This window comes from Tasmannia lanceolata, unplaced genomic scaffold (assembly GCF_043159265.1).
Source record: "Tasmannia lanceolata isolate RefF3 unplaced genomic scaffold, GAP_Taslan_0.1 ptg000019l, whole genome shotgun sequence".
NCBI lineage: Eukaryota > Viridiplantae > Streptophyta > Magnoliopsida > Canellales > Winteraceae > Tasmannia > Tasmannia lanceolata.
The window spans coordinates 2,103,210-2,121,619 of record NW_027518696.1 but is presented as its reverse complement, the minus strand read 5'-3'; the positions used below and the strand labels follow the sequence as shown (position 1 = coordinate 2,121,619).

General features: G+C 38.4%; 2 protein-coding genes across 2 annotated transcripts; both read left to right on the top strand.

Annotated features, from left to right (window-relative positions):
- Positions 1-3,721: 3,721 nt before the first annotated feature.
- On the top strand, positions 3,722-4,647 carry LOC143852534 (agamous-like MADS-box protein AGL80). The gene has a single exon (XM_077361946.1). The coding sequence runs from the start codon at positions 3,775-3,777 to the stop codon at positions 4,438-4,440; it is 666 nt and encodes a 221-aa protein (XP_077218061.1). The 5' UTR covers positions 3,722-3,774; the 3' UTR covers positions 4,441-4,647.
- Positions 4,648-15,126: 10,479 nt separating this feature from the next.
- On the top strand, positions 15,127-16,397 carry LOC143853188 (agamous-like MADS-box protein AGL80). The gene is made up of 2 exons (XM_077362921.1): positions 15,127-15,217; positions 15,667-16,397. Exons 1-2 carry the CDS (start codon positions 15,127-15,129, stop codon positions 16,395-16,397), a joined length of 822 nt encoding a protein of 273 aa, XP_077219036.1.
- Positions 16,398-18,410: the final 2,013 nt, after the last annotated feature.

The window sequence follows — 18,410 nt, the reverse complement described above, 5'->3', positions numbered from 1 at the left end:
TTCCATGATTCTCCTTTTCATTACTTTAGTATTTTCTTTGTAAAGAAAATCCTGAAAAATTACGGAATGAGGGCATTTATTACAAAAAATTACGGATCACAGGTACCCATTAAAGTAATTATTAAACACATGTGATTCATCAAAAATGGGAGGGAAAGAGACCCCAAGACCCTTATGACATCATCAGAACGAAGATAGGGTCCTCCTATGTTGGTGCGTACATGATTCTCCTTTTCATTATTTTAGTATTTTCTTCGTAGTGAAAATCCCAAGAAAAGTATGGAATTACGGCATTAATTACGGGAAATTAAGGATCACTGGTGCCCAGTAAAATTATTATTAAACATTGGTGATTCTTAAAAAATGCGTGGGAAAGAGACCCTAATAAGCTTACGACATTATCATAACCAAGATAGAGTCCTCTTATGTGTGGGAACGAAGATAGGGCATTATTTACAGAAAATTACGGATCACAGGTGTACCTAAAAGTAATTATTAAACAAGAGTAATTCTTAAAAAGGGGTGGGAAAGAGACCCCTACAACCTTACGACATTATTAGCATGAACATAGAGTCCTCCTATGTTGGTGCTTACATTATTCTCCTTTCCATTATTTTAATATTTTCTTTATAGAGAAAATCCAGAAAAAAGTACGGAATGAGGGCAATAATTACAGGAAATTAAGGATCACAGGTGCCAATAAAAGTAATTACTAAACAAAGGTGGTTCTTAAAAAACAGGTGAGAAAGAGACCCAATAACCTTTCAACATTATCAGAACGAAGAAAGAGTCTTCCTATGTTGGTGCTTATATTATTCTCCTTTTCATTATTTTAGTATTTTATTTCTAGAGAAAATTTCAAAAAAGTACGGAATGAGGGCATTAATTACATTAAATTAAGGATCACAGGTGCCCATTAAAGTAATTATTAAACATGTGTGATTCTTCAAAAACGGGAGGGAAAGAGACCCCAATACCCTTATGAAATTATATGAATGAAGATGGTGTCCTCTTATGTTGGTGCTTACTTGATTCTGCTTTTCATTATTTTAGTATTTTCTTTGTAGAGAAAATTCAGAAAAAGAAGTACGGAATGAGGGCAATGATTACTTGAAATTACGGATCACAGGAGCCCCTGAAAGTAATTATTAAACACGGGTGATTCTTAAAAAAGGGTGGGAAAGAGATCCCTACAAGCTTACGACATTATCAGAACGAAGATAGAGTCCTTCTATGCTGGTGCTTATATATGATTCTCCTTTTCATTATTTTAGTATTTTCTTTGTAAAGAAAATTCTGAAAAAAGTATGGAATTAAGGCAATAATTATTGAAAATTACGGATCACAGGTACCACAAAAGTAATTATTAAACACGGGTGATTCTAAAAAACGGGTGGGACAGAAACCCCAATAACCTTACGACATTATCAGAATGAAGATAGAGTCCTCCTACGTTGGTACTTAGATGATTCTCCTTTTCATTATTTAGTATTTTCTTTGTAGAGAAAATCCTGAAAATAGTACGGAATGACGGCATTAATTACGGGAAATTACGGATCATAGGTGCTCATAAAAGTAATTATTAAACACGGGTGATTCATAAAAAAACGGGTGATTCATAAAAAAACGGGTGGGAAAGAGACCCCAATAACCTTACGACATTATAAGAATGAAGAAGAGTCCTCCTACGTTGGTGCTTACATGATTCTCCTTTTCATTATTTTAGTATTTTTTCTAGAGAAAACCCTGAAAAATTACGGAATGAGAGCATTAATTACGAAAAATTACGTGTCAAAGTGCCCATTAAAGTAATTATTAAACACGGGTGATTTTTCAAAAATGGGTGGGAAAGTGACCCCAATAGCCTTCTAACATTTCCGGAACGAAGATAGAGCCCTCCTATGTTGGTGCTTACATGATTCTCATTTTCATTACTTTAGTATTTTCCCACTAGAGAATCCCAAGGAAAGTACAAAATTAGGGCATTAATTACGAGAAATTGTGGACCACGAGTGCCAAGTATTTTCCTACGAGAAATTGTGAACACGGGCGATTCTTCAAAAACTGAAGGGAAAGAGACCCTAATACCCTTATTACATTCTCAGAACGAAGATAGTGCCCTCTTATGTTGGTGCTTACATGATTCTCATTTTCATTATTTTAGTATTTTCTTTATAGAGAGAGAGAGAGAGAAACGGTTCCTACACACTTGTGTAGATAAGTAATCTATACCCTAGCTTAAAATACAGTGGGGCTCACGTAGTTTGAGTGATCCAAACCATTCATTTTTAAGGCCCTCACATAGATCGGGTGTCCACAAAAAATTAGATCCATAGGATCATCCCAACCCTAAGAACTGTGGAGGCAAAAAATGGACTAATTTGTGAAGGTTTAAAGACGTCCATTTTACCTCCACCAATCGTAGGGTTGGGATGATCCTATGGATCTGATTTTTTGTGGACACCCGATCTATGTGAGGGCCTTTAAAATGAATGGCTTGGATCACCCAAACAATGTGGCCCCCCACTATATTTTAAGCTAGTGTGTAGATAACTTATCTACACAAGTGTGTAGAAACCGGAGGCTCGCCATTCATGTCATAAATGCAATGCATGCTAATTATGGTGGTGGGCAACCGCAATCCCACATGCATAGTTGCAATGGAGATTAAATCCATAAATTATTCTAAATCCAAAAAACTACTTCCATAATTGGGGGGGGCTGCTTGGAGGTTTTCGATTTTCTATATTCTTTTCTTTTCACACTATCTAAACACTAGTTTCCATAGAACGAACTCACATTAAATATCTGCGCATGCTTCGATTCGATTAGAATGCCCCATATCTCGTGACACGCGGAGCGCCTTTGAGAAAGTCCGTATAACTTCTAACCAACAAATTCATTCTTTATGAATCAAGTACCATTCAATTCCTTGATTCCGGGTCCGATCCTCCTATTAATCTCGTTTCCGAAGAACCTGCCTTTATGACATGCAGACCCGAAATGAAATTTTCACTAACAGTGGATCTTTTTATCATCATCAGGCGATAGGCCTCATTTTCTTCGATTTTCTTGGAAAAAATGATACATTCGCTCCCTTTTGTTCTAAAACAAAAAGAGTAGTCATAAATACACTAGACGGGAGTAGCAACGGAAGGAAAGGGGGCGAATGTATCATGTCCCATTCGGAGGTGGTGAAATCAATCAGCCCCCACCTCTAATCACCATCCGATCTCAACCCGAGGACAGTAACATACAATGTAAGTACTTAAAACTGATTTTTAATTTCCCATTTTTATTCTAATAATGGGATTTGCTATTTCTTTAACCGAGAAAAGAAATGTGAAAAGTGTGGTTTTGTGGGCCCTATCAATTTCCTTTAGAGTCGGATTCGCGTGTTGAGCCTTAAATAAGGAGAATGCATCTCGACACAAACCCATTGCGATAGCTTCCGTTTCAAATCTTCTTAGACCCCAAAATTAACATAAATAGTTGGCAAACTTAAAAACCCCTATTGCAACAAAACCTTCATCTTAATAACCCTATCTCAGAATCTCCACAACGAGATTTTCTTGCCCAAAAATAGTAATGGTCAATGTAAAACTACATCACTCCCTCCTAATGTCCATTTGACCAAATCTTACCCTTCCAAGATATCCTCCCCCCCAGCTATGCATCACACCCCTTTGCCTTTCCCTATATAATAAAGGTCATGGTCTAAGACAAAGCAATCCATTTCTTCATTCTAAGCCCTCTCTCTTCTCTCTTTTGGCCATGGCTCGTAAGAAGGTGACCCTTGCATGGATTACTAATGATTCTGCTAGGAAGGTCACCTTGAGGAAGAGGAGGAAGGGTTTGATGAAGAAGGCGAGGGAGTTGAGCACCTTATGTGATGCTGAGGTGGGTGTGATCGTGTACGGCCCCAACGACCCACAACCGGAGGTGTGGGCGGAGCCCGACATGGATCGTATCATCCACAAGTTCAAGAGCATGCCTGTGATGGAACAAACCAAGAAAAGGTTGAACCTAGAAGGTTTCATTCGGCAAAGGATTTCCAAATTGAGAGAGAAATCAATGAAGGTAGAGAAGAAGAATCGAGAGACCGAGATGACGATTCTCATGAACCAATGTCTGGCAGGGAAGGGGTTGGATGATGCTAAGATGGAAGACTTGAATGACTTGGCGTGGTTGATTGATGTTAAGATGAAGTCTGTGGAAGAGAGGATTGAATTGCTTAAGGTGTTGAATGTTCCGCCTCAAGAGGGAGTGAATGAGCAGACTTCCTTGGAGGCGACCATGAAGGCTCTACAAGAGCAACCATGGTTCATGGAAGTCATGAACCCACATGAACCTATGGGTTATGTTGGGGGAGAAATGATGAGTCCTTTTGTTGACAATAGCCCATGGATGGATCTCTCTTTCCCTTGGGGAATGATGTGAAGGGTTGTAACTTTGCTTCTTCACATTTGGGCCTAGAGAGTATCATTTATCCTAAGTTTGTGTCAATAAATAAGTTTGCAGACTGCAGTTCCTTTCGTTTGTCTAGTCTAGTAGTAGTCATCTTCGGTAGATGACTGAGTCTTGGGTTCCAAAGAGTAGCGAAAATCATTGTAGTTTACTTATATGAAACTAGAATGTATTCATCATCTTTTGTAATCAAGGATTCTAATATTATGGATGAGTGAGTTTTGGGTTCTAAATATTAGCGACAGTCATTGCTCTCTCTCTCTCTCTCTCTCTCTCTCTCTCTCTCTCTCTCTCTCTCTCTCTCTCTCTCTTTATTTGAATGGTTTTCCATGTATTCTCTTAGATTGAATGAATGTACATACGCATGTGTGTCCGTTTGAGTGTGTATGTATGCGCATGAGAGAGAGAGAGAGAGAGAGAGAGAGAGAGAGAGAGAGAGAGAGAGAGAGAGAGAGAGATTTTAGTTTTACATCAATACTGGTTTTATTAGTTCTTCATTTTAGACGAAGAAAGATAGTGTTGTTTCGCTTGTTTCCATTGGTCTGAATTATGGGAGCCAGCTTCTGGCATAATGTGCTTCTTCTTGCGAGAGACAATGTATGTGATCAAATATGGATTGAATCTGATTCAAAAGTTGCCGTTAATGTAATTAACGGCCTTTCTCAATGCCCGTGCAAAAAACTGACCACCATGGCCAAGATCAAAGACCTTCTTGCCTCGGCAACTTCCTGGCACATCTCCTATGTTTGGAGAGAAGCAAATATTGTTGCAGACTTGTTATCCAATCCAGACAGCCCTTGTACCAGACCATACCTCTCTCCCCTACTGATATTGTAACTAGCAACTCATCCAGAGTCTGCTACTTTTGATTGTAACAGTTTCTTTACTTTTAAAACTCTGGTAGGGGTCCTTGCCTAAACCCCAACTTACCAAAAAAAAAAAAAAAACTTCTGGGACAATATGCACCCATAATTTCATATACATGCGATCCAAGCGGAGGAGTTGGGAGGATGGTCGTGGAGATATATGATTATCTTCTGTTACGTGCCTAATTGGCCGTAACACAAATAAATGAAAAGAAAATAGAAATGCGGGGGAAAGAGATTGATTCGAGGCAACCGGACCTCCTAGAGGTTCAATTCGAGAGGAACCATAACTCTCCTACAAAGTTTTCTTTGCATTAAAATTCTCTTATTCTCATTTTATTCAAATACAAGAACTTAAATACATGCACAAGGAGAGTGTCACATCAACAGCCCATTAACCCACTAACATGACACATAATAAAACTAACATTCACAACCCTACATAAATAACTACTTGATAATTACTTTGCAACTACAGCACATACACCATAGAGGTACGTATCATTCCTTCCCCGTTGAAATGACCTTGTCCTCAAGATCAAATTATTTGAACAAAAACTCTATGCCACCTGGGTCCCAAATCTTGTTGGACACAATTACCATTAGGCTTTCAAGATCTTCAAAAACAACGGTCTCGATCTTTCAAACTCCGCCTTCAAAATCAGTATGATCAGTGCTGGAAAAAATATGATTCTTCATGGAATTGCATTGAAGTGATGAAAGGATCAAATGACTGAACAAAGTCAGCATAATCCTTCACAGAGCGTTCAACAGAACCATCATTGTCACCATCAATTCTTGCACTTTTCTCCATTGGAACATCAACATCTTCAAGATTAAGATTTTCTTCGTCTTTGTGCATTTCCTCAATCACAATGCTGATTTTGATCAAGCTTTCAGTAAATTGTCGTTGTTCTTCCAACAATTTCGAAACAAGCCCTTCGATCTTGCTAAAATCGTCACGTACGGAATTTAAAATCTCTGAAAACGTATCCATGGCACATGATCGACGGCTCTGATACCACGTGTTACGTGCCTAATTGGCCGTAACACAAATAAACGAAAAGAAAATAGAAATGCGGGGGAAAGAGGTTGATTCAAGGCAACCGGACCTCCTAGAGGTTCAATTCGAGAGGAACCATGACTCTCCTACAAAGTTTACTTTGCTGTAAAACTCTCTTCTTCTCACTTCATTCAAATACAAGAACTTAAATACATGCACAAAGAGAGTGCCACATCAACATCCCATTAACCCACAAACTCTACCCACTCACATGACACATAATAAAACTAACATCCACAACCCTACATAAATAACTACTTGATAACTATTTTGCAACTACAGCGCATACACCATAGAGGTACGTATCATCTTCTCTCTTTGTCAAACAAATAATAATAGGAATGCTAGTTTTAATGTTAGTAATTTCACCATAGACACGTCTGCACATATTCAAATTTCATATTTTTTTAGTTGAAGACATTCACAACACCTGACTGATTTCTACAGGTATAGGTGTTTGATGGCTACAAAACTTGCGTTCAATTATCATTCCAGTAATTAATACGAATCTGATGCAATGATTATATTTTCTTTTATTCATTAATAAATAGGAGTCTCTCCAAACCCCGTCTTGCATGCTGAAATAATAATAACAATAATAATATCAATAAAATTTACCGATATCAGCAAAATTGAAGTCCCCCTAAATTTTATTAGGGATTTGGTCGGTAATTCCGCGGTTCGGTTTTGTAGGAGACAACAACCACATACTGATTTCTACAAGTATAGTGTTTGATGGCTACAAAACTTGTTCAATTATCATTCAGGTTATTAATACGAATCTGATGCAATGCTTATATTTCCTTTTATTCATTAATAAATAGAAGTCTCTCCAAACCCCGTCTTGCCTGCTGAATAATAATAACAATAATAATATCAAGAAAATTTACCGATATCAGCAAAATGGATTTGGTCGGTAATTCCGCGACTCAGTTTTGTAGGAGACAACAGCCACATAAGCTCACTTTTTAGCAGATTAATTTTTTCTTATTTATTATTTAATTCATCTGAAGGAGTTGTCTCATGCAAAATTCAACCACGAAATAGCTTTCCACAAAATTGCCCAGCAAATCCCATTTTATTAATAGCTCAGTTTGGATGCATCTTTTTATTTAAAATATTAGAAAATATTAAGTATTAGAAAATGTCTATCACCACCGTCCTTTTTTTGTTCGAAAAACACATAGTTTCCATTCTTATTACATATAAATGAATATTTCATTTTGATTGTTTCTAGCAAAGGTATTTAATCTGTTTTCCAAGTAATCTAGACCAAGAGATGGATAGATTTAAGTTTTCTTGACTATAATAGTTATGGAATTTTCCATCATCTGAAATTTTCTACAAATAAGGAAGCAGAATTTACAGTCATCTCAGTGCTTGGCTCGTGTCTTTGACAATGGCGAAGACTTGGCTTGAAAAGAAGATCATTTGTACTCACCCAGGCTTGGATACAAGGTAATGATGAGCAAAGCCGAAGCTATTTCTAACATTTCAAACCTCAGTCAAATGGCCAATATATCACCTTCAAGTGGGTGAACACCAACTTTTAGTAAATGAATGCTTGGTTCCATGTATGAAAATGAACTATTATAGTAATTGATGAAAGATAAGTTCTAAAACTATGTTGTACAAAAGGTTATTGACACATGTGACGATCAAAGTTGTGTTAGTGGTATGAAATGCCATTGATGGAGGACATCTGAGACTTTTGGTAAGAAACATACGGTATATACACACCCTCATATGTTGTAATAATGTTAGTAGCATAAAATGTGATGAGGATCTGTGAATTTTGCCACCTGTTTTTTCTCATGTCCTTTTTCTCGTTCTCCTATGTTGCACCTACATATTGTATTGTATTGTAAAGTACATGTAGTTTGAACAGCATTTTCTAAGAATGTACTCTCTTATATCTTATATTACAAGATTTTTCTATTTAGTATTAGAAAGAAGAGATTATAAGGAACAATGTCACTTCCTGGCTTGAGCATTAGATATAAGAGATTTTAAATTTAAAATTATTTATGAGAGCTTCAACCGTATGGAAAACATTATGAGAGAGAGAGAGAGAGATGCAAAAATGCATTTGACTAATCAATAGCTACTCGTTTGGACGAATGCTTGGCATTGATCCTCTTTCAAAGAGCAACAGATGGATAAAAGTGTCTACGTTTTAATTGCTATTTTTGGAAGAGACAAATGCTATTGGAGGAGAATCGGGGAGATTAGGATAAAATATTCAATAGTTACTCTCGGCTACTGAAGAAGATAATAGTGGACGAGCTATAGAGGGCAAAGAATAATAAAAGGAGTATGTAGAAATATCGACGGACAATGGTCTGATTAAAACCCACGATCAAAGCTAAGATAAAACAAACCACACAATGGCAACCACAAAGAAAACACAATGTTTACGTAGTTCGGTAAAGCCTACGTCCACGGGCGATCCATAAGAAAATATTCCACTAATTAAGAAGTAAAAAAGAGTACAATAGATTCCTCAATCGATCCAACACTTGATCGAACCCTAAATCCTTCCCATGTACCCCTTTAAAAAAAACCCTTCTTGACTTCCTCTCATGTAGTGCACACACGTCGTCGCCTTTGTTCTTCTCTTCCTTGGGTTGAAGAAACCAAGAGGACCTCCTTCACAAATCATTTCCACTCTCCCTTTGCAAGAGGCACAAAACATTGTTTTTCTTCTCTCGCAAGGTTTGAGAGTTTTTCTTGTGTCTTTTCTTTTTTGGTAGTGTATCTCCAAACAAGAAAAGAGACCAACTAATTTAATCTCATCACAATCGTGTGATGTTTCCACTTTCAATAGGGTTTTCCCAAAACCTACAGCCAACCACACGACACGTACATATGTCGGTGGCATGAAATAAGGCAACTTTCCAACAGAGTATATGGTGTGGTTTTTCAAGGCAGACCTGCTAGGTACTACGCTGTTAGAACATGTATTTATTGAGCAAATACTAGTAGATCTTTGATCTTCTGATGTATTTCACCACAATTATGCTGATAGATGTATCTATTCTTATTTATTCCCTTTTGTAAGTGTTTTTAATATTATTCCCAATTACGCTAATGCTATATATATTTTTGATTGCTAATGCTATATTTATCAAGGGTTTAATGGGTAAAAAAGGTATTAAAAGTTGATGGTTGGAGATTTTCATAATTAATAAAATATGAAGTCTTGGACTTTTTAGTAGTTTTTTTTTATATCAATAAATGAATAGAGAAAGGGGAAAACATATGAGCTTGTTTCCCTCCGTCGCGACTAAGTGAATGGGCCATTTTGTGGGGACATACTTAGTCACTATAGAGATGAAATCTACACAGACAAAAGAGAATAAAATTAATGTTGAAAACAGGGGTTGAAATAATATTTCCTGCTCAACTCCTTTGATTACACTTATATATAGGCCATCTAAAGAGGGAGGGATGATATATAGGGATGTCCACTCTATCATAAGTCTGCTTCATGTCCAATTTGCAAACCACCCCTTTCCTCCAAGTCTTGGCATATAAGTCCACCAGCTCATTTGCTACAAGTGCGCTGTCTAAAATCACCTTAATGTGTGAAAATAGAGGAGGGGTAGAGCGTGATCAGACTGCATAATCTCTTCCTCACTTGTGATGCATTCTGGTTGAAGAAAATGATAGAAAGCATTCCCAAGACCATATCTGAATCTTTGGTTGTGGCACCTGTATAATGCCATCGGATTTCAATGTTAGAGAGCTAGCCACAATTTTCTCACCTACTCCATAAATATCCAACCTTGCAAGACTGGAAATTGTAGCAAAGCTCTTGCACTCTAGTTGCTTTCCTAACCTGGAATTTATGTAAGAACCCGGAAAGTTCTTGCAAGAGTTCTTCATTTCTCATGGGTACGGGGACCCAATTTATTGGATTCATTTAAACTAATGAGATAGTATGACTTGTCTGGGATTGTAAAAAAAATTCCCTTTGGTTGGAGCACCGAAAGAAGCAACTATTTTTAGTAGTATGTTTAGGTCTACATCTTTAACATTTCTTTGTTTGCGGCGATCAATCCAAAGACTTGCTCGGAACAGAGATTGCGTGTATTGTGTGTGATGAGTGCGGGGAAAAAATAGGCCCATTTGAAGGGGAAAAAAATAGTAGAACAACAACATTGACCATTTGCTCCCTAGTGAAACAATAGTAGAACGGCAATGTTATTTAACATACCTGCATCGTCTTTTCCACTATTTTCTTCAATCCGCCAGTGTTGTCGGACATGAAATTAGTAGGATTCTTCCGTAGGACCCAAGTGCATTGTACTACAAAGAGGTGGGCCACTACAGCATAGTGGGACCTACATTTTAATTGATCTCAACCATTCACTTGATAGGTCATCCGTTGGATCTCTTATATAATGCATAGTTGTCTACATGTGCATCCAGCAAAAAAATTCAATTTGCCCCACATTATTGGAAGATCTTAACCGTACATTTGTTGTTGGACTCCGACTAATGGAGTTTCCTTTGGAGGCAAGGGAACCGTTCATTGGTTGTTCTTAATAGCGTGGCCGTTCTTAATAATAGGTTTCCCTTTGAAGGGCAAGGGAATCAATGTGTATTAAATGTCAGCCGAAAGAGACGGTAAGAAATAATAAAATATTCAAATTGAGACCGTAAGGAGAAAGATTGACGTTAGGCTCTAATTATGTTAGGAAGGCCAATAGGGTCTTTTTCCCTCAACCTTTTCAAGATTCATACGTGTTTTGATGATAAGAACAAATGTGCCCCGTTTTTGTGGATAGTTGAAGAAACTATTCGCATGCCGTATTTTTCTCCTTCAGAGGCAGTAAAAAGGGGTAGAGTCATCTTTATAGGGTGTGAATTTATCACTATCCCAAAAGATTTGTTCTCTTTAATTTGCAATATGTGTGTTTGGCGAAAAATTCACCAAAAATAATCTTTAAGGGACTGATAATTTTTTTGAATGGCAAAGAATTATATTAATAATAAAAAGAAAACAGTAGAAACCATAGGCGATGGAGATGATCAAAGCAATACCACATGTTACGTGCCTACATGGGACCCAATTGTGCTGGAATAAATTAGTTTAGATTTTGCTTTTGTAGTTGCTTTGGATGTGTAGAAGTCTTAGAGATAAGGATTATCTAAATTAGGGCTTTTCTATAAATAACTTGTACGAAGCTTTTTTAGAGCAATGAAGAAACTTGTCACAGAAATTGTGTTTTGTGCACAAAGGAGGACGACCCTTCCCTCGAAGTGGGCCAAGAGGCTGATCTTCCCTCTCAGAAGATCAAATCCATTGCGAACCAATCCGGGTTCAAATAAAGACCAAGAACAAAGACACAAGAAAATTACATCTCAAGGGGGTGGGAAATCAAGGACTTACAATCCGACCTAGATTAGGGGATTAATATTTCCACCCACATTTTAGCCTTTCCACCTCATTTTCCTTCTGTTTTCATGAAGATGACTCTTGGCTTCTAAAAAGGAGGCGGTGGAGAAGATGAAGATGGGCATTTTTTACATGGATGTTGAACTTCTCCAAAACTCTCTCGACATGGTCGAGGAACTGAGGTGAAAATTAAAAGGTGTTCTTTTTTTTTGGAATGGAAATTAAAGGGTGTCTTATAATTTTAGAAAATCACAAGAAAAAAAAAACTAATGGAGGGGATGGATTGGCTCCAAATTGAGGGTGAACTGAAAATCTTATTTGCTAATATTTTATTGTACACAAGTTTTTTTTTCCTTTGTGAATACTTAGTGGCACGTCTGAAATTCCAGTGCCAAGTAGACTTGAAGGAGGAAGGGGAGGGCTGCCACATCATCGTGAAGAGTAATATAGAGAAGGAAGCAGAAATCCTTACCCTGACCTTGGTGGAAAAAAAATCAACATGCAGTAGATTTGAAGGAAAATAGAGCGGATAAAGAAATACAGATCTAGGGGAAAATAAATTTAAAAACAAAAGGAAATGGGCAATTGAAAAATCATGATACGTACCTAGATGGGTCCCACTTAGTGGAATAGATTAGTTAGATATTTTAGTGAATACGATCATATCTTGATATATTTAGTAGTTAGGTTAGATTAGGATAGTCTCTAATTAGCTATTTCTATTCTTATAATAAGATCTTTTTAGATCTTTCTATGTTTATCATTAAGTGCTTTATATAAGCATATGTTATCATTAATGAAAATGAATGAAGAAAACTAGTTTGAGAAATTGTGTCTTGTGCACAAAGGAGGACGGATCCTTCCCTCGAAGTGGATCAAGAGGCCGATCTTCCCTCTAAGAAGATCCATCACGTTACGAACCGATTCGGGCCAATTCGGGTTTGTAACAATTGGTATCAAAGCAATCGATCATGCGCCATGGTTACGTCTTCAGAGATTTTGGATTCGATGCGTGAAGATTTTCGGAAGATCAAAATACTTGTTTTGGAATTAAAGGAATGGCAACGACAATTTGTGGAAAGCTTGAACAAAATCGACATGATGATCCAGAAGTCTTGCAAGATGAAAAAGAAAAGACGAAAAAGAAAAAGAGGAGAAAAGAAGAATGAAAGAAAGAAGAGGGAAAATCTGCTCTGCTTGGGGCAGGGAGAGCAGCTCCAACGGAAAATATGCTTAGATCCGACGGCTCTGCAACCATATGCGTGAAGGTGAAAGAGAGAGAGTGAGAGAGAGAGAGGGAGGGAGGGAGGGAGGGAGTATGAGGGAGAGAGAGATGAAATACCTGTGAGAGGGAGAGACCGGCGAGAGGGGAAAATGGCTCCGACGGAAAATGGCTCCGACGGAAAATCTGCTCTGCTTGGGGGAGGGAGAGACTAGCGACGATTTTGGGTTTTCTCATATGAGACCAGCGAGAGGGAGAGAGCAGCGATTTTGGGTTTTCTCCCCATTTCCTTAACTTTTGAATGGACGGCTAGGATGAAACACATCCGACGGCTGGTAAGTAGTGCATTTCCAGCACTACCTACACCAGTGTGTAGGAAAAGTTCTCTCATATATATATATATATATATATATATATTAAAACACAATGGGCCCACATTGTTTGGGTGATCCAAACCATTCATTTGATACGCCCTCACATTCATAGGGTGTGCCCAAAAAATCATCTCCATTGGATGATCCCAACCGTTCAAACCATGGAGGCCAAAATGGACAGAATTGTGAAGGTTTTTACACGTCCATTTTTGCCTCAACAAATCGTAGGGTTGGGATGATCCTATGGAGCTGATTTTTTGGGCACTCCCTATCTATGTGAGGGCTCGTCAAATGAATGGTTTACAACACCGAAACAATATGGGGTTCACTGTATTCTAAGGCGTCGGTGTAGCTACACTTTTCTCATACATATATATATATATGAGAAAAGTGTAGCTACACCGACAGATACCGTTTGCCACAAATATGCCCATTTTTTCCCTCCACTTTTTGAGGGGTTAGGATGATCCAATAGAGCTGATTTTTGTTACACACCCTATCGATGATAGGGCCTTGCAAATGAATGTTTTGGATCACCAGTAAAAATGTGGGACCCATGTGATTGGGCCCTCGAGCGCACCATAAGCTTGGTGCGCTCGAGCGCACAATCTTTTTCCTCTCTCTCTCTCTCTCTCTCTCTCTATATATATATATATATATATATATATATATATATATATATATATATATATATATATATAGAGAGAGAGAGAGAGAGAAAAATGGTTCCTACACACTTGTGTAGATAAATAATCTACACCCTAGCTTAAAATACAGTGGGGCCCACATTGTTTGAGTGATCCAAACCATTCATTTTTAAGGCCCTCACATAGATCGGGTGTCCACAAAAAATTAGATCCATAGGATCATCCCAAGCCTACGAACTGTGGAGGCAAAAAATGGACTAATTTGTGAAGGTTTAAGGACGTCCATTTTACCTCCACCAATAGTAGGGTTGGGATGATCCTATGGATCTGGTTTTTTGTGGACACCCGATCTATGTGAGGGCCTTTAAAATGAATGGCTTGGATCACCCAAACAATGTGGCCCCCCACTATATTTTAAGCTAGTGTGTAGATAACTTATCTACACAAGTGTGTAGAAACCGGAGGCTCGCCATTCTTTTCATAAATGCAATGCATGCTAATTATGGTGGTGGGCACCCGCAATCCGACATGCATAGTTGCAATGGAGATTATATCCATAAATTATTCTAAATCCAAAAAACTACTTCCATAATTGGTGGGGGGGGGGGGGGGGGGGGGCTGCTTGGAGGTTTTTGATTTTCTATATTCTTTTCTTTTCACACTATCTAAACACGAGTTTCCATAGAACGAACTCACATTAAATATCTGCGCATGCTTCGATTCAATTAGAATGCCCCATATCTCGTGACACGCGGAGCGCCTTTGAGAAAGTCCGTATAACTTCTAACCAACAGATTCATTCTTTATGAATCGAGTAACATTCAATTCCTTGATTCCGGGTCCGATCCTCCTATTAATCTCGTTTCCGAAGAACCTGCCTTTATGACATGCAGACCCCAAATGAAACTTTCACTAACAGTGGATCTTTTTATCATCATCAGGCGATAGGCCCCATTTTCTTCGATTTTTTTGGAAAAAATGATACATTCGCTCCCTTTTGTTCCCCGGGACACCCTTTTCTAGAACAAAAAGAGTAGTCATAAATACACTAGACGGGAGTAGCAAGGGAAGGAAAGGGGGCGAATGTATCACTTCCCATTAGGAAGTGGTGAAATCAATCAGCTCCCACCTCTAATCACCATCCGATCTCAACCCGAGGACAGTAACATACAATGTAAGTACTTAAAACTGATTTTTAATTTCCCATTTTTATTCTAATAATGGGATTTGCTATTTCTTTAACCGAGAAAAGAAATGTGAAAAGTGTGGTTTTGTGGGCCCTATCAATTTCCTTTAGAGTCGGATTCGCGTGTTGAGCCTTAAATAAGGAGAATGCATCTCGACACAAACCCATTGCGATAGCTTCCATTTCAAATCTTCTTAGTGCCCAAAATTAACATAAATAGTTGGCAAACTTAAAAACCCCTTTTGCAACAAAACCTTCATCTTAATAACCCTATCTCAGAATCTCCACAACGAGATTTTCTTGCCCAAAAATAGTAATGGTCAATGTAAAACTACATCACTCCCTCCTAATGTCCATTTGACCAAATCTTACCCTTCCAAGATATCCTCCCCCCCAGCTATGCATCACACCCCTTTGCCTTTCCCTATATAATAAAGGTCATGGTCTAAGACAAAGCAATCCATTTCTTCATTCTAAGCCCTCTCTCTTCTCTCTTTTGGCCATGGCTCGTAAGAAGGTGACCCTTGCATGGATTACTAATGATTCTGCTAGGAAGGCCACCTTGAGGAAGAGGAGGAAGGGTTTGATGAAGAAGGCAAGGGAGTTGAGCACCTTATGTGGTGCTGAGGTGGGTGTGATCGTGTACGGCCCCAACGACCCACAACCGGAGGTGTGGGCGGAGCCCGACATGGATCGTATCATCCACAAGTTCAAGAGCATGCCTGTGATGGAACAAACCAAGAAAAGGTTGAACCTAGAAGGTTTCATTCGGCAAAGGATTTCCAAATTGAGAGAGAAATCAATTAAGGTAGAGAAGGAGAATCGAGAGACCGAGATGACGATTCTCATGAACCAATGTCTGGCAGGTAAGAGGTTGGATGATGCTAAGATGGAAGACTTGAATGACTTGGCGTGGTTGATTGATGTTAAGATGAAGTCTGTGGAAGAGAGGATTGAATTGCTTAAGGTGTTGAATGTTCCGCCTCAAGAGGGAGTGAATGAGCAGACTTCCTTGGAGGCGACCATGAAGGCTCTACAAGAGCAACCATGGTTCATGGAAGTCATGAACCCACATGAACCTATGGGTTATGTTGGGGGAGAAATGATGAGTCCTTTTGTTGACAATAGCCCATGGATGGATCTCTCTTTCCCTTGGGGAATGATGTGAAGGGTTGTAACTTTGCTTCTTCACATTTGGGCCTAGAGAGTATCATTTATCCTAAGTTTGTGTCAATGAATATGTTTGCAGACTGCAGTTCCTTTCGTTTGTCTAGTCTAGTAGTAGTCGTCTTCGGTAGATGACTGAGTCTTGGGTTCCAAAGAGTAGCGAGAATCATTGTAGTTTACTTATATGAAACTAGAATGTATTCATCATCTTTTGTAATCAAGGATTCTAATATTATGGATGAGTGAGTCTTGGGTTCCAAATATTAGCGACAGTCATTGCTCTCTCTCTCTCTCTCTCTCTCTGAATGGTTTTCCATGTATTCTCTTAGATTGAATGAATGTACATACGCATGTGTGTCCGTTTGAGTGTGTATGTATGCGCATGAGAGAGAGAGAGAGAGAGAGAGAGGGAGAGAGATTTTAGTTCTACATCAATACTGGTTTTATTTGTTCTTCATTTTAGAAGAAGAAAGATAGTGTTGTTTCGCTTGTTTCCATTGGTCTGAATTATGGGAGCCAGCTTCTGGCATAATGTGCTTCTTCTTGCGAGAGACAATGGATGTGATCAAATATGGATTGAATCTGATTCAAAAGTTGCCGTTAATGTAATTAACGGCCTTTCTCAATGCCCGTGGAAAAAACTGACCACCATGGCCAAGATCAAAGACCTTCTTGCCTCGGCAACTTCCTGGCGCATCTCCTATGTTTGGAGAGAAGCAAATATTGTTGCAGACTTGTTATCCAATCCGGACGGCCCTTGTACCAGACCATACCTCTCTCCCCTACTGTTACGTGCCTAATTGGCCGTAACATAAATAAATGAAAAGAAAATAGAAATGCGGGGGAAAGAGGTTGATTCGAGGCAACCGGACCTCCTAGAGGTTCAATTCCAGAGGAACCATAACTCTCCTACAAAGTTTTCTTTGCTTTATAATTCTATTATTCTAATTTCATTCAAATACAAGAACTTAAATACATGCACAAAGAGAGTGTCACATCAACAGCCCATTAACCCACTAACATGACACATAATAAAACTAACATTCACAACCCTACATAAATAACTACTTGATAATTACTTTGCAACTACAGCACATACACCATAGAGGTACGTATCATTCCTCCCCCGTTGAAATGACCTTGTCCTCAAGATCAAATTATTTGAAGAAAAACTCTATGCCACCTGGGTCCCAAATCTTGCTGGACACAATTACCATTAGGCTTTCAAGATCTTCAAAAACAACGGTCTCGATCTTTCAAACTCCGCCTTCAAAATCAGTATGATCAATGCTGGAAAAAATATGATTCTTCATGGAATTGCATTGAAGTGATGAAAGGATCAAATGACTGAACAAAGTCAGCATAATCCTTCGCAGAGCATTCAACAGAACCATTATTGTCACCATCAATTCTTGCACTTTTCTCTATTGGAACATCAACATCTTCAAGATTAAGATTTTCTTCGTCTTTGTGCATTTCCTCAATCACAATGCTGATTTTGATCAATCTTTCAGTAAATTGTCGTTGTTCTTCCAACAATTTCAAAACAAGCGCTTCGATCTTGCTAAAATCGTCACGTATGGAATTTAAAATCTCCGAAGACGTATCCATGGCACTTGATCGACGGCTCTGATACCACATGTTACGTGCCTAATTGGCCGTAACACAAATAAATGAAAAGAAAATAGAAATGCGGGGGAAAGAGGTTGATTCAAGGCAACCGGACCTCCTAGAGGTTCAATTCGAGAGGAACCATGACTCTCCTACAAAGTTTCCTTTGCTGTTAAACGCTCTTCTTCTCATTTCATTCAAATACAAGAACTTAAATACATGCACAAAGAGAATGCCACATCAACATCCCATTAACCCACTAACATGACACATAATAAAACTAACATCCACAACCCTACATAAATAACTACTTGATAACTACTTTGCAACTACAGCGCATACACCATAGAGGTATGTATCATCTTCTCCCTTGAAGTCTAGTTGGTTTTTTGTGTGTGTGGGG

Bases quoted from the DNA above. Each gene is read 5' to 3' on its own strand.
- LOC143852534 (XM_077361946.1), top strand. From the start codon at position 3,775: ATGGCTCGTAAGAAGGTGACCCTTGCATGGATTACTAATGATTCTGCT.
- LOC143853188 (XM_077362921.1), top strand. From the start codon at position 15,127: ATGTATCACTTCCCATTAGGAAGTGGTGAAATCAATCAGCTCCCACCT. The intron at 15,218-15,666 runs GTAAGTACTTAA...TATATAATAAAG, and splicing joins CGAGGACAGTAACATACAAT to GTCATGGTCTAAGACAAAGC.